General features: G+C 36.5%; 1 protein-coding gene across 4 annotated transcripts in view; it reads right to left on the reverse strand.

The window, feature by feature from the left end:
- The window catches only part of ARHGAP5 (Rho GTPase activating protein 5), an 88,405-nt gene that overhangs the window by 53,102 nt on the left and 19,505 nt on the right, over positions 1–15,798 (reverse strand). Inside the window, exon 3 of one of the 4 annotated variants that reach the window (XM_043981981.1) lies at positions 5,625–5,725. The exons of the other annotated variants lie outside the window; for them this stretch is intronic. Within the exon in view, the coding sequence (XP_043837916.1) occupies positions 5,693–5,725 (33 nt within the window). The 3' untranslated portion in view covers positions 5,625–5,692. Of the gene's footprint in view, positions 1–5,624; positions 5,726–15,798 lie in introns of those variants that run through there. 4 annotated transcript variants of the gene reach the window in all.

Here is a 15,798-nt window from a genome sequence, read left to right on the forward strand (position 1 = left end):
TTACAATTATAACACAACCACATAAATGGCTACTATTACCATTTCAGGCTGAAGTGGAAAGAGTGCCAAGCCTTTGCCAGGAAAATCCCAATAGGGCCACGAAGAGTTGGACATGACTGAAATAACTGAACACCACCACCATTTCAAAAGGAAGAAGACAAATGCTGCTTTATACTGCATAATCTGTCTTTCTAATCTGGGCCCACATGGCACAGTGAAAAGAATATTAGATTTTTAGGATATGTAATACCAAGGGCCAAGAGCTATCCAAAATGATTACGTGGTCAAAGGATATGGGGGGTGGGGGGGGGGGAACAATTCTCCAAAGAAAAGAATCGCACATTATTAAATCCATAGCAAAGACTGCTTCACCAATATGAGAAACTCAAATCAAAACAACTCTGAGGTTTCTTAGCTCAACCAGCAAAGCTGGCAAAGGTAACACTAGGTAAAAGTAGTCACTGTAGAATGAGTTGTACAAAGACAGGCACACAAACAGTTGGTAGAGTCCATCTGTTCTGGAAAGCTAAATGACTAAAATGAGAAAACTCCACTGCAAGGCATATAATCGATGTAAGTAGGAAAGAAAAGAAAGAAAAGCAAGAAAGAAAGAAAGGAAAAAAGTGAAAGAAAAGAAAGTCAGTCTAATGTATACCCAAATATCCATATTAGCACTTTTTGTGGCAGCAATGAAATAGAAACACACATTCATCATTTGAGGAAATATCTGAACAAACTATGGTATATAAATGTAATGGAACGTTACTGATCTATAAAATAACTGAACATAAAGAATTCAGAGAAGCACAAGAAGACAAAAAAATGATTGATAAAAAGCTATAGAGCAAGCAGATGGGGAGGAATACATAATGACTAAAACAAGGCAAATGGAAAGAACAGAAAAATCTGAAGCTTAACACTGCACAATTAAAATGACCAAGGCGGGCAGCTAGGTGGCACAGTGGATAAAGCACTGGTCCTGGATTCAGGAGGACCTGAGTTCAAACTTGGACTCATACACTTGACACTTACTAGCTGTGTGACCCTGGGCAAGTCACTTAACCCTCACTACCCCACAAAACCCCAAAACAAACAAAAATAAATAGAAATAAAATAATTAAAATGACCAAGACTGGAAAAGTTGGGGAAAAATGTATTTTCCTTTGTAGAAGTGGGAGACTATAGGTGTAGAATACTCCATTTACTGTCAAACACAGCTGATGTGTTAGATGGTTTTTCTAAATGCTTTTTAAATTCTCTCTTATAATGGATAGCTTGCTAGGTAGGAGACAAGGAAGGATGATATTCTAAAATGAAGGTATTCCCCTTCAGATCACTCAAATCAACAATAATTAGAGAAAAGTATATTAAAGCAACTTTGAGGTTACATTTCACACTCATCAGATGGACAAAATTTTAAAAAAAAGACAAATAACAAATGTTAGAAGACCTGCAGGAAAACAGGTCTATTAATGTACTGTTCGTGGAGCTATGAATTAATTCGGCAATCCTAGAGAGCTATTTGGAACTATGTCCCCCAAAAAATCACTTAACTATACATACCCAATGATACCTCTACTAGGCCAATAAATACCCCCAAAACATCAAAGAAAGAGAAAAAAGGATGCATGTACACAAAAATATTTATAACAGTTCTTTTTGTGGTAACAAAATGTCATAGAATACTATTGTGTCATCAGAAATGATAAAAAGGATGATTTTCATAGAAATTGGAATTACGTGTATGAAATGATGCATAACAGAACCAGAATAATTTATATAACGGCAACTCTATAAAGACAGACAGCTCTGAAAGACTAAAGACTTTAAAAAATATTACCTTATCTCTCAAATATATAAATGAGTCAAACTTATAAAAATAAGAGCCATTCCCCAATTGACAAATGATCAAATGAAGTAATCAAAGCTCTCTACAGTCTTATGTAAAATATTCTAAAGTACTATTGATTGGAAAAAGACAAATTAAAACAATTCTGAGGTACTATCTCACACCTCTTAAACTGGCTAATAGGACAGAAAAGGACAATGTCAGAGAGGATATGGGAAAACTGAGATCGTAAGCATTTTTGTGGAGTTTTGAATTCATTCAACCATTATGCAGAACAATTTGGAACCATGTCCAAATATTTATCACAGCTCCTTTCTGGTGGCAAAGAATTCGGGAATTGAGGGGATGCCTATCAACTTGGGAATGGCTGAACAATTTGTGGTATATGATTGTCATGGAATACTATTGTGTTATAAGAAATGATGAGCTAGGGGGCAGCTAGGTGGCGCAGCGGATAAAGCACCAGCCCGGGATTCAGGAGGACCCGAATTCAAATTTGGCCTCAGACACCTGACACTAGCCATGTGACCCTGGGCAAGTCACTTAACCCTCATTGCCCAGCCAATTAAAAAAAAAGATATTGAAAATTGTTTTCATATGTAATTGGGGAAAAATAAAATGCTAAATTTAAAAAAAATTAAAGGATATAGTCAAAAAGAAAGAAAGAAAACTAAACATTCCCCCAAAAAGAGATGATGGACTCAGGGTACAAATTCAGACATGTTTTCTGTACATGGCCAGTGTGGGAATGTGTTTTACATGACTGTGAATATTTGTTACAAGAGTATTGTTTCTCTTTTTTTCTGTGTGTGTGTGTGTTAGTGAGGACAGGAAGGATATAAGAGGAAGAGAAAATAGAGCTTTGTTAATGTTTAAAAGCAAAATGAAAACCAACAAAAAGTATTTTTAAGAAGATGTATCTTAATGGGTATCATATTTCTTGCTGTGATAGAAGAGTGAATTTGGAGCTGAAAATAATTTTTAAAAAAATTTTAAATATATTGCTCCTCAACTATACCTTTTTATCTAATTCCACTTTTTTTTTTTTTTAATAAGGCTTGGGGCAGCTAAGTGGCGCAGTGGATAGAGCACCGGCCCTGGATTCAGGAGGACCTGAGTTCCAATCCGGCCCCAGACACTTAACACTTACTAGCTGTGTGACCCTGGGCAAGTCACTTAACCCCAATTGCCTCACCAAAAAAATAAAAAGTAAAAAATAAAGTAAGGCTTTATTCTTCCCAAAAAGATGACAACTCTCCAATCTAAAACTAATCAAGCTGAGAGCAGTTCTCACTTAAATCTACAAAATCAAAGGGAGGGTAAATTTTAACTTAGTCACCCTATCCTACCTATCCTATGAGAATAAGAGGTCTCTAAGTGGGAGAGAGTACTTCCTTTTGACTATATAATAACAATAGCTAGCATTTCTGTAGCACCAAAAGATTTGCAAAGTGCTTTACAAATATCTCATTCTATCCTCACAACCCTGGGAGGTAGGTGCTATTAAAAGCTTCATTTTACAGATGAGGAACTAAGGAAAAAAGAGATGAAGTGATGTTTACCCAAGATCACAGATACACTGTTTGAGGCAAATTTTGAACCCATGTTTTCTGACTCCAAGCCAGAACTCTATCATGCCACCTAGCTTTATACACACAATAGGTTATAGATTTATGAAACAAATTTTACCTCAGTTAAAATCACTCCCAAAACATCATAAATGACAAACATTAATATCAGACTGTCAAGTATACATAAAGAAATTTTAAAACCTAACATCAGGGAAATCACTATGCACTTAATAACTCATCCAATATTACCAACACAGACCACTGGGTTAAGTAGAATATATCCATTAACTTGGCAATTCTTATGTATTGGACTTCCTAACTCAAATCTTTTCCCTTTCCAATCTGACCTACATAATATTGCTAAATTGGCTTCTCTAAAACATTAGTTTTATTATGCCCTTCCCCTGTTTACCAAGAAGAATAAATAGATCACTACTGCCAAATAAGTGAATACACAGGCACCTTCCTATTCACATAATGAAGTGAGATGGTCTTTTGGCAGCCTTGTAAAATTAAGTACATAATGACTGTTCCTCCAACCCCAATCATTATTCCAACAATTTACAGAGATATTATCAAATTTTGCCTTTGAGTATCCAGGCAGGGGTGATCGAGATCGGAATGACCACAGGAAGAAGTAGTGAAAATGGTACTGGAGCTAAAAGAGTCTAGGAATTAGATTCATTACATATTGGGTTTGGGCTTCTAGTGGTAGAAGAGCAAAAGAGAGGCACCGAGGTTTTCTAAATAAGAGTATTAAGGCCAGATCTGTGCCTAGGGCAGCACCTTTCACAAAGTAGACATTTAATTTTTGTTCAAGTAAATAGATTAGGAGAGAGAATGGAGAGAAGCAAGTACAGGCAAGGTCATAACAATACTTTAGGCAGGAGTAATAGCAAGCAATTTAGAACTATGCTCAAAAGACTATAAAACTGTATACCCATCGAACCAGCAATAACACTGCTAAGTCTATACCACAAAGACATAAAAAAAAAAAAAAAGGGACGGGGGTGGGTGGGAGAGAAAGACCTATTTGGTTTGGTTTTGTTTTTGCGGGGCAATGAGGGATAAGTGACTTGGGTCACACAGCTAGAACGTGTAAAGCGTATGAGACTGGATTTGAACTCAGGTCCTCCTAAGTCTGGGGCCAATGCCTTATCCACTGCGCCACCTAGCTGCCCCCGGAAGGACCTATTTGTACAAAAATATTTATAGCAGCACTTTCTGTGGTCATTAAGAATTAGAAATCAAAGGGATGCCCATCAATTGGGGAATGGCTAAACAAACTATCATATATGATTGTAATGGAATATTGATTGTGCTAGAAGAAATGACAAGCAGGATGATTTCAGAAAACCGTGCAAAGACTTACAAGTACTGATGCATAGTGAAGTAAACAGAACCAAGAGAATGTTGTACAGTGACAGCAATATTATTAGGTGAAGAACTGTGAATGACAACTATTCTTAGCAATACAATGATCCAAGACAATCCCAAAGGACTAATGATGAAACGTACTATCTGCCTTCAGAGAAATAACTGATATTATTTTAATTCAGACTGAAGTGTGCTGTTTTTCACTTTGTTTCTTTTGATTCTTCTTGTACAAAATTACTTATATGGAAATGTTTTACATAATTGTAATAAAAGTATAACCTATATCTGATTGTTTACCATGGGGGGGGGGGAAGGAAGGAGGGAAAGGAGGAATAGAATTGGTTAGGTTTTTTTTGTTTGTTTTTGCAGGGCAATGAGGGTTAAGTGACTTGCCCAGGGTCACACAGCTAGTAAGTGTCAAGTGTCTGAAGTCGGGTTTGAACTCAGGTCCTCCTGAATCCAGGGCCAGTGCTTTATCCACCACGCCATCTAATTGCCCCCAGAGTAATAGAATTTGGAAATCAAAACTTTAAATCAAAACAAAAAGATAATTATAATTACCACAGTGATATAAGAAAAAGTACCATGTTATAACAAATAATGAATAAGACAAATAGAGAGATCACGAAAGACTTACAATCTGACATCAGCATAGTGAAGCAAGCAGAGAGAAGAAAACAATATACATGATGACTACAACAACGTAAGTGGAAAGAACTACAAAACAAAAGAGAATGCTGCAAAATAACAAAGAAGCATGTACCCAAAGAAAAAATATCAGAAGACATACCTACCCTACTGCTTTGCAGAGGTCGCAGGTATGGCACACCAATTCAGACCTTTCAATATATTAATCAGTTTTTTCCCCTCTTCCTTTTTCTTTTCTTTTTTCCCTTTAAAAATATTCTTTGTTAAATGGGATAGCTCTCTGCAAGGGGGAGGAGGGAGGGATAAAAAGAAAAATTTTGGCAGTATAAAAACAAAAGATAATAAAAAAATTATTTAAAAACTCAACAAGAAGTTTTAAAAGGCCTAAACATTTATAGAGGAAAAAAACAAAGACAGGGAGACAATTATACAGACCTGAAAGGAGAAAAATCATCAAATGATAGTGGTAGAAAAATAGCCTGGAAGTGATAATGGGAAAAGAGTATACTGGGCCCTTTCCTGTTCCTTTGAGTTAGAGCAAGTGGAAAGAGTGGTCACCCAGTGAGAGTGTTGTAGGGTTATGGTATCCTCCGTTCAAGCACTATGTTAAAGGGCAAACTAGATTTGGAGCTCTGGAACTTAATGGATGCCTGAGAAGCAAGCAGGAGAATAGGTTGATGTTAAAATCCATAGGCTGAACCTTATTGCTATAGAAGATTTAAAAGATTAAGTCATCTTTAAATTCAAGTTAGAATTTGGAACCTTAGTGCCTCTACTAGGTCTCTCCTGTAATTGTGACAATTTACTGACAGTCTCCTGCCAAAAAAGAGGTGAAGTGCTGCCAAAGACTAATCAATCAGTAACATGGTTATTAGGAAATTCATCAGTGCAAATTAATAACACTGATTATAAATGGCATGTACTTTTAATTTAAAAAACCTGAGCTTTTCGTCATTAAAAAAAAAATCTGATCTCCTCAAGTCTCTTCCAGAATTAAGATTTTATGATTGTGAATTGCAATCCTTTCATTATTCAGGTTGGGAATTTGAGGACCCAATAGATTAAATGGCTTAAGTGCAGAGCCAGGATTAGGTATCCACACTTTTCCTTTTCAACTGTGATTAATGTACTGTTGAGAATGTTTAAGATATAGCAGTACTGATACATACAATGATGGGAAATGTTCCTTTTGAATTTCTGAGACTCAAGATTAAAATCAGTTACTTTAGCCAACTCCATCAACATGCAGATGATTCTCAGATCTATCCAACCTAACCTCCAGTCTCTTATCTCTGGCTATCAGATATCTTGAATTGGATGTCCTGTAGACATCCTGAATGCAACATGTCCAAAACTGAGTTTATTTTCTTCCTCCAAGTATCCCCTATCCCAACTTCCCTATTACTATGGAGGGCATCATCTTCCCAGTCACCTAGGTTGAGAACCTAGGTGTCATCCTTGACTCTTCACTATTTGGCACCCTCCTCCATCTGTTGCCAAAAACCTGTTGATTCTATCTTCCCAACCTCTATCCTATACAACTCCCCCACCCCCCACCCCCCACCCCCTCCTCTGGCACTTCTCCTCTAACACCTCCCTGGTATAGGCCTTCATTACCTCATGCCTAGACTACTCCAAAAGCCTTCTGGTTCCTCTCTCAACCACTCCAATATATCTTCAATACAGCTATCAAAGTAATTTTCCTAAAGTTCAAGTCTGACCGCATCTCCTTATTTAATAAACTCCAGCGGCTTCCTAATACCTCCAAGATAAAATTATTTGGCTACGAAAGCTTTTTATAACCCTGCTCCTTTCTAACATTTATCTTCTGACACTTTACTTCTGTCCACATACTCTACAACCTAGTGACACTGGCTTCCTTGCACAATATACTTTGCCTCCCAACTCCATGAATTTTTATCCCTTGTCCCCTATGCCTAGAATTCCTGCCCTTCTCTGCCTCCCAGCTTCTCTAACTTCCTTCAAGTCTAATAAAATTTCATCTTCTACAAGATGTCCCAGGTCCTCCTTAATTCTTGTGCCTTCCCTCCAAGATTATACCATCAAGTTATTCTGTATATATTTTGTTTGTATATAGTAGATAAAAAAGAATGGCAAACTACCCATAGATCTTTCCACATTGGCTTAGCATCTAGGAAGATAAATCAAGAGAACAAATCAAAATTATTGCTATTATTTCTTTTATCATCTGTTGCATTCATTTGATAATCATATCAATATTATTATTGATTAACTTTTCATATATCCCTTAACTATACTGCAAGATCCTAAAGAACAGCAACCAAATCTTAACTTTACTGTATCTCCTGATAAGCCTAAGACAGCAGAAGTGCTTTGTACTTATAAGCTTAAGTTAGAAATAAATTTTATTCAGTTAGTGCATCATATCAAATTGGGTTTAGATCTATCAAGAGGCAGACTTTAAACTATGAAACAAGCACCTACTGTGCAAAGGCAGCATATAAAAGCCCAGCATATAAAGCTTTGGACTTGGAATGAGTGATTTAGCCAATCACAATCTCTGTGAGTCTTGAGTTTTTTCATCTATAAAATGGAAATGATATCACCTAATTCAGAAAGTTATTGTGAGAACCAAATGATATAATGGACAGAATGTGTTTCATAAACTTAAAATGGATATGTAAATGCCATCTACTGTATTTTATTATTATTAATATGTATAAGATGCAAGACACTATGCTAACCAGATTAGATAAGAACTATTACATCACTAAGAATAGTTCATTCTAAAGGAGATACAACACAGAAAATACTTTCCCTTTTACTTCCTATGGTTGGAGGGAACAATCTTTGTTGTATAAAAGAATTAACAACAAAAGCATTGGTCATAGGTCAACTGAATGCAGGGCTATTAGTTAAAAATCCAGTTCCATGAAATTTTGAAGTTAACTCTTCTGAAATTACTTCCAAGCTGAAACATAGTAATGTCTGTATGTATGTAGTTATAATGACAACAAAATAAGGTTTAAAGTTTTGAAAAGTAAGGACAATGTAGAAAATGTGTAAAAAACAAAAACTGGAGAATAAAACCTGAGAGTAAAAGCAAATGATCTGGAGAAGGAAATGGCAAACCACTTGAGGATCTTGGGCCGCCCCCCCCCCCAAAAAAAACCCAAACCCAAATGGGGCCAGGAAGAGTTGACACAACTGAACCAAATAAACAACAATGCCATAAATATAAATTTAGCCTGTAAAGAAGTCATATGCAACTCACAGGCATCATATAAGTATCAAATGACTTCAAAAATAAAAGGGGCTTATATAAAAATATATATAAACAAGAAGCAAATAGGTAAAAAATTTATTCAAATATATATCCAAAGGACATGAATTTAAATGTCAATAAAAGTGATTTAAATAAACATAAAGGCATAATTTATTAGCTATTAAGATACATAATCAATCATCAAGCATTTATTAAGCATATACTACATGGCAGACACTGTGATAGGTAATGAGGATATGAATATAAAGAATGAGGCAATCATCACTATCAAGGAACTTATATTCTATCAGAAGAAACAACCTGGACATATATACACATAATTGTGTGTATGTTATAATTTTATATCAGATATAATAACTACATATTATTTTTCTATTTTGTGTGATTATAAACTATCAACAGAATAAATTAAAAATAAATACAAGGCAGGAAGGGAGGACATTTAACTAGTGGGGAAGATTAGGAAGGGATTTTTGTAGAAATTGGAGATTGAGTTGTATCTTAAAAGAAAGAGATTCATCCTATGAGGAGAAAGTAAAGGGGGACTGCATTCCAGAACCCCTCATCAGTGGACAGCCAATGATGCAAAGATAAGAGACAGAGCATCAACCTTTCGCGAGAAAAATAGAAGTCAGTTTTACTATACCATAAGAGTTCAAGAAAGGTAGTAATATGTAGATGGGACAGGTCCAGGTTGTAAAGGGCTTTAACAGTCAAACAGAGGAGTCTATATTTGATCCCAGAGGCAACAGGAAGCCCTGGGGCTTTTATTGAAAGAGAAGTGGGGGGTAGCTAGGTGGCGCAGTGGATAAAGCACCGGCCCTGGATTCAGGAGTACCTGAGTTCAAATCCGGCCTCAGACACTTGACACTTACTAGCTGTGTGACCCTGGGCAAGTCACTTAACCCCCACTGCCCCGCAAAAAAAAAAAAAAAAAGAGAGAGAGAGAGAAGTGACAAGGTCAGATGTGAACTTAAGGAAAATCATGTTGGTAGCTGTGTAGAAGATATATCTGAGCATGAAGAGACTTGAGACAGGGACACCAATCAGGAAGCTGTTGCAAGAGTTGAGGCAAAATGTGATAAGAGCCTCAACTAAGATACAAGTCACATGAGCAGAGAAGGGGTTGGATATGAGGTTGTGGAGGTAGACAGGGCAAAAATTAATAACTGCCTGAATGCACAAAATATGGGAAGATGGGAAATTGAGGAGGATGTGACACTGCAAATCTGGGAGACTGGAAGAAAGATGGTGCCCTTTCCAGAAATAGGAAAGTTTTTAAGGTCAGTTTGAAAGGAATATTCTGTTTGGTCATGTTGAATTTGAGATACCTGCAGCAGGATATCCATTTTGAAATATCTAAATGTCAGCTGGTACTTTGGTACAATAGCTTAGGAGAAAGATGAGAGCATACTCTATACAGTTCTATACAAGTTATCTTAAGAGTTCGAATGTAGTTTTTTTAAGTTTTAATACCTCAAATAGCTTTAAAAGGCATTAAGACTTTTGGAACACCCTGTAGAGATGTGTCAGAGAGATAATTAAACCCAATGGAGACAATAAGGTCATGAAGAATTTACGTATAGAGAGAAGAAAACAATAGAAGAGAACCAGGAGAGCCTACTTACTGTCAAGAAAACCCAGGAGTAGAACAAGTAGTCAACAGTATCAAACCAAGTACAGGAATCAAGAAGCATGAAGAGTTGAGGGGCAAAACAAAACATCAGATTTGACAATTAACAGACCACTTAAAGAAAAATCAGTAGGCTTCAGACTGCAGAGCTGAGCCATGAGGGAGACGAGAAGTGGAAACAAAAGGTAGAGGCAATGAGTACAGGAAGCTTTTCGCCAGAAGTTTGGCTTAAAAAGGAAAGACAACAGCATGTACTGAAGTATATTCCCAAAGAAACCTTGAATTATCCTTCTCTACTATTTAGATGAATTAGACACTTAAATGCCTAAACATGGGAAGATGGCCTAGAATAAGAAATCCTATTTAAATGATGGTTTCTGGTATATACTGGCAATCTGTATAAATCTCAAGAGCTTCTACCATTTCACTGGATAGTCCCATATTCAATTAAAAAAAAAAAAAAAGCAAAACTCAACTTGCTTCTAAAAGCAGCATTCTTATTTATATCGATAATATTCTTTTCTATCTCACCTCTGCAATATGCTATTATTAAGCCATTCCAGGGTATCATTCTGATCTAACACTTTCTAGTTTCCATCAAACTGCCATAACTTCATATGTAAATTTCTACAAGTGTATCCTTGCTACAAGAGTACATGTCCATTTTCTGGCTTTCTTCCCTACTCACCTCTAGTACATCTTATAAAATGCTGCCCTATTATAAAAAGCCACATTTATCATTTCACTCCCCCATTCAATTCATAGGACTTATCCAAGGTGTTCATTATTAGTAAGTAGTTGGAAATAAGAGTCCTGAAGGAGGTATAGTGTAGGCTTAAAGTATGGTATTGTCATATACAAAGGAGAGCTTCAAGGGGATTGATTCCTCTGAAATGCAGCAGAAGGGCTGAGAAAAGACATGAAGAAGGCTACTGAATGTGACCAGGACAAGGTTATAACAATGTGGTTTCTATAATGTATTATTATTTTCTTGGCTTGTGAATTAGTCCACAGATTACAAATAGCAATGATTCTGATTAAATCTATACATTAGTATACCTATCCCATAACTGAACCTAGACACTAATGAGCCATCTTTTATCATGTTATCTACTTCGATCAATCTGATGCCTTTCTGCACACACAATGTATGCAACTGACCTAGGAGACAGGTCTGTTGCTTGCTTTTTGGTAATTTAAACTTTTTTCTTTATGGAACCCCTTAGACTGATTCATAGAAGCCTATAGTGCCACAAAAGAAGATAAATGATGAATAACTAAGAGGACCCTTTCAGATTACCAGCACATTAAAGGACTAACCTTAACCATCAATGTTCAAATTCCTCACCCTATCTTTATCCTCTTTTATTTGAGCCACTTAATAGCAATATTTGTGCTATTCTTCTTTCCTTTGGGGGGGGGGAGGAGGGACTTGGGGAGCTGCAGATCTGTTATTATGTAATCCATACAATCAGCTCTCAATGTGAAAAATCTCATATCTTAAATAGTCCTTAGACAGTTAGTTGGTTGAGGGCATGGAGATGAGGAGGTCTACAGTAAAGCCAAAAGTCATCTAAAGTACTGGCACAGTACGTAAGAGTGCCAGGTCTGGAGACTGGAAGACTCATTTTCCTGAGTTCAAATCTGGCCTCAGACACTTACTAGCTGTGTAACCCTGGGCAAGTCTAACCCCGTTTGCCTCAGTTCCTCAACTGTAAAATGAACTGGAAAAGGAAATGGCAAACAACTCCATTATCTTTGCCAAGAAAATCCCAATCAGACAAGGGGCAGCTAGGTGGCGCAGTGGGTAAGGCACCAGCCTTGGATTCAGGAGGACCTGAGTTCAAACTCAGCCTCAGACACTTACTAGCTGTGTGACCCTGAGCAAGTTACTTAACGCCAATTGCCTCACTAAAAAAACCAAAAAATTAAAAAACAAAAAAACCCCCAAAGAGTCAGAAAAGACCTTAACAACTGAACAACAAGTAAACTCCAAGTGTATAAATAAATGTAGAAAATATATGAGAAGTAGTAGCATGGAAAATCTAGGCTCCTGATATAGATCTTTTGAGGCTCTTATATGCTTTCATGATTAGAAATGAGAGGTAGTATAATAGTATAGAAAAAACACTAGCTTTACAGTTAGAGGAGCTGCCCAAAGGTAAGTTACTCTTGTAAGGGGCTAAAATTCTAGCTAGTCTGTCTAAAATATCTAATGAGTGGTCGCCAATAAACTATAAGCTTTAGCAAGAGTTAGACTTTTAAGCATTTATTAAGGAGAATAAGAATTTGGTGGAGAGAAAGAGGCCTAGATTCAGGTATCTATCTCAGGAAGCCCGCATTTCTGCTCCACTCTCCACAAGAGTCCTGATGAAAGAGAGCGAGAGAGCCCAGCCTCGCCCCTTCATCCTCCTACAAGCCTCCTGTAAAATTGGGAACATCCTGTCAACATGCACATACAGCTCCAAGCTAATTGACTGGTAGCTTTGATAGATAGTACCCACGAGCAAATGTCACTTCCTGACACCAAAGAAAAGCCACATGGCTTGCCCTCAGACGCCTTCTCCTCATGACAGAGCTTTCCTACAGTAACTCTCCAGTAGGTGGCGTCAGTCCAGTTACACTCTTAAGTTTCAGTGTATCTATCTATAAAATAAGGGTACTGAGAGTGAAGAAAGTAGATTCTACACAAGATACATAATGATTATAACAGTATGAAAAAGGCTAATTGGTGGCAACCAAATTCAGTTCAAAAACAAGGGACAATGAGATTTAATATTCATCATTTAGTACCATATATTTTCGTTTTTGTTTTTGTTTTTTTGGGGTTTTTTTTAGTGAGGCAGTTGGGGTTAAGTGACTTGCCCAGGGTCACACAGCTAGTAAGTGTTAAGTGTCTGAGGCCGGATTTGAACTCAGGAACTCCTGAATCCAGGGCCGGTGCTTTATCCACTGCGCCACCTAGCCACCCCCGTACCATATACTTTCTTTCTATTAACAATTGGCAATGACGAAAGTATAGATATCTAAAATCAATCACAATCACTCTATTAAGCTATTTTCAGAGAATATAGTTTATATAAGGTTTGAGAGCCATAGGCATGGGTTGGTTGCTATCTACATGACTGGAGAGAATATATCAACAAAATTACAAATCCATGAGTATTTGAGTGTCCATATGGTTTACTGACTCTAGTACAATCTCTTGATCCTGATATTCAAGGCTATCCAATCTTAATTTGTCTCCCTTTGGTGATTAAGTCTTCTGACCATCTCTCACACCAGGTTTACTCAAGTCTTTGAAACTTTCCCTACTTGTTTCACCTTGCAAGAAAAGCTTCTGTCCTTTACAGACGATTCAAACTATATGCAATAAGGCTGAGTCAACTCTCCTATGAAGCATTCATTCCCTTAATTCCTCTACAATGTCCTTTCCTTTGCTTTGGATTTCCTTACTATCTATACAGAACCTGATATTCTACTAGCATAACTTTTTTTTTTGCTTTTATAGACAAATAAACTAGCTAATAACCAACTTCACTGCTTAATATCATGGAAATCTAACAACCTTCTTCAGCAGTAGTATCTAACTCAAGTCTGTGCGCTTCAGTATGTTTGTTAAATATCAAATGTGTTCATTATTTATACAAACAACTCATTCATAAGGGTAGTGGAACCTTAATCAATGGCACAGAGGTATGAAGTGAATATGGCTACTCAGGAACACACAAAAAAGAAAACAAAACAACACATTTTTAAAAGAATTTTTATCCTGGTTTACATAAATTCCAAGTTACTGTCCACTGATTACCCTACTTATCTAACTGAAATAATTGAGTCTAGGGAATTTGGAATCTAAATTCACAAGTTGTAGCTCAGTTATCTTTCCAAATTCATACATTAATTAGGGCTCAGCATTGCTCAGAGACATATTGCTTTGACATTCCACACCCAGTTATAGATAAACTGGGCAGAAGGGAGTAGAGAAGGGTGAACAATGTTCAAACAAGAATAGTCATGCTTAAGCTAAATCTTAAATTAAGTTAAGGAACTCCTAGGGAGGATAAAGTTGTTTCCCATTGTCCTTCCAATATATGGCTGTCTTCAGCTTTTGTCCTTAAGCTAGCCAGTTCCACTGTCAGCTGTAAACCTTTGGGATGTGTCTTATGCCTTTGAGGTCTCCATATTTTAGTCTGTTATAAACAGTTATGTGGCAGAGTGGATATAGAGTGCTGAGCCTGAAGACAAGAAGACCTGAGTTCAAATCTGACCTAAGACACTAGCTGTGTCTAGACCCTTAAGCAAGTCACTACATTTCTATCTGCTTCAGCATCCTCAACTGGAAAATAGGGATAATAATAATGTCTGCTTCTTAGGAATATGTTGAGTATTAAATGAAATATTTGTAAAACACTTACCACAATGCCTGGCATGTAGTAGGCACTTAAATACTTTCAACACAACTCCAAACAGACCCATTCTACTACTTTCTGATGTTTATGTAAAGCTTGCTTTTAAACTTTTATAGACCAAATGTCTGCCCAGTGATTACCTTCCATTTATATACTGTTGCTATGGAACTACTTTTAATGTTGTTGAAACCAATTAACATGCTTAGTAGAGGTACACCTTTATATTATCATAGAATTAATTTTTAATCATTTCTTAAATGGGATGTCTCACCTCTGCAAAGAGACTTCATGCTTTTCAAGAGAAGAAACCAAAGTTTCACCTTTTAAAATCCCTCTGCTATAATAATGGGCACACAGCATTAAACACATTCAACATGTGTTGATGAATTCAATTACAATACCAATTATTCAGCCAAAACTGTCTATCTCTGATTTATCTAAATCATTTTCCTAGGCAAGTTTAGCCTTCATAGTTTGCTCTCTCTTTAGCTTTCTCTCCAATTTACAGATAAAATATCATGTATTCACAAATGGGACACCACCTGTACAAGCAGAAAGCCAGATTCTACAGGTATATTTTATAGAAAGAAAAATAAATAGGTTCCACTATGTCAACATTGTAAAAGAAATTAATTATTAACTAACTAATCTAACCTAGAAAAATTATATAATTGGATTTATGAAAAATTATAAGTATATGAAAAATGATAAGTTTAGGAAAATTATAATTGGGCCATAAGTCCTGCCACGGTCGCCATTCAAATGTAGAAATATTTTAAATTGACTAGCCTAATTTGAGGGGCTAAAGCTGACTGGGGTACTTAAACTGGGACTGTTGACTAGCTGGCTATCTGACTTCGTTTAATTTAATATGGGCCGTTTATCAAGTTCTACCACACTGCGCCCAAATTGATATACTCTTAACTAAATAATCAAAGCAGAGTTTATTTATGAGATACTATTTAAAATTAAAAATACAGGGAAATAAAATGTACAACCTGACTGCATTGCAGTGTCTCTTTCCACTGAGTCTCTTTCCC

This window comes from Dromiciops gliroides, chromosome 2 (assembly GCF_019393635.1).
Source record: "Dromiciops gliroides isolate mDroGli1 chromosome 2, mDroGli1.pri, whole genome shotgun sequence".
Lineage (NCBI taxonomy): Eukaryota > Metazoa > Chordata > Mammalia > Microbiotheria > Microbiotheriidae > Dromiciops > Dromiciops gliroides.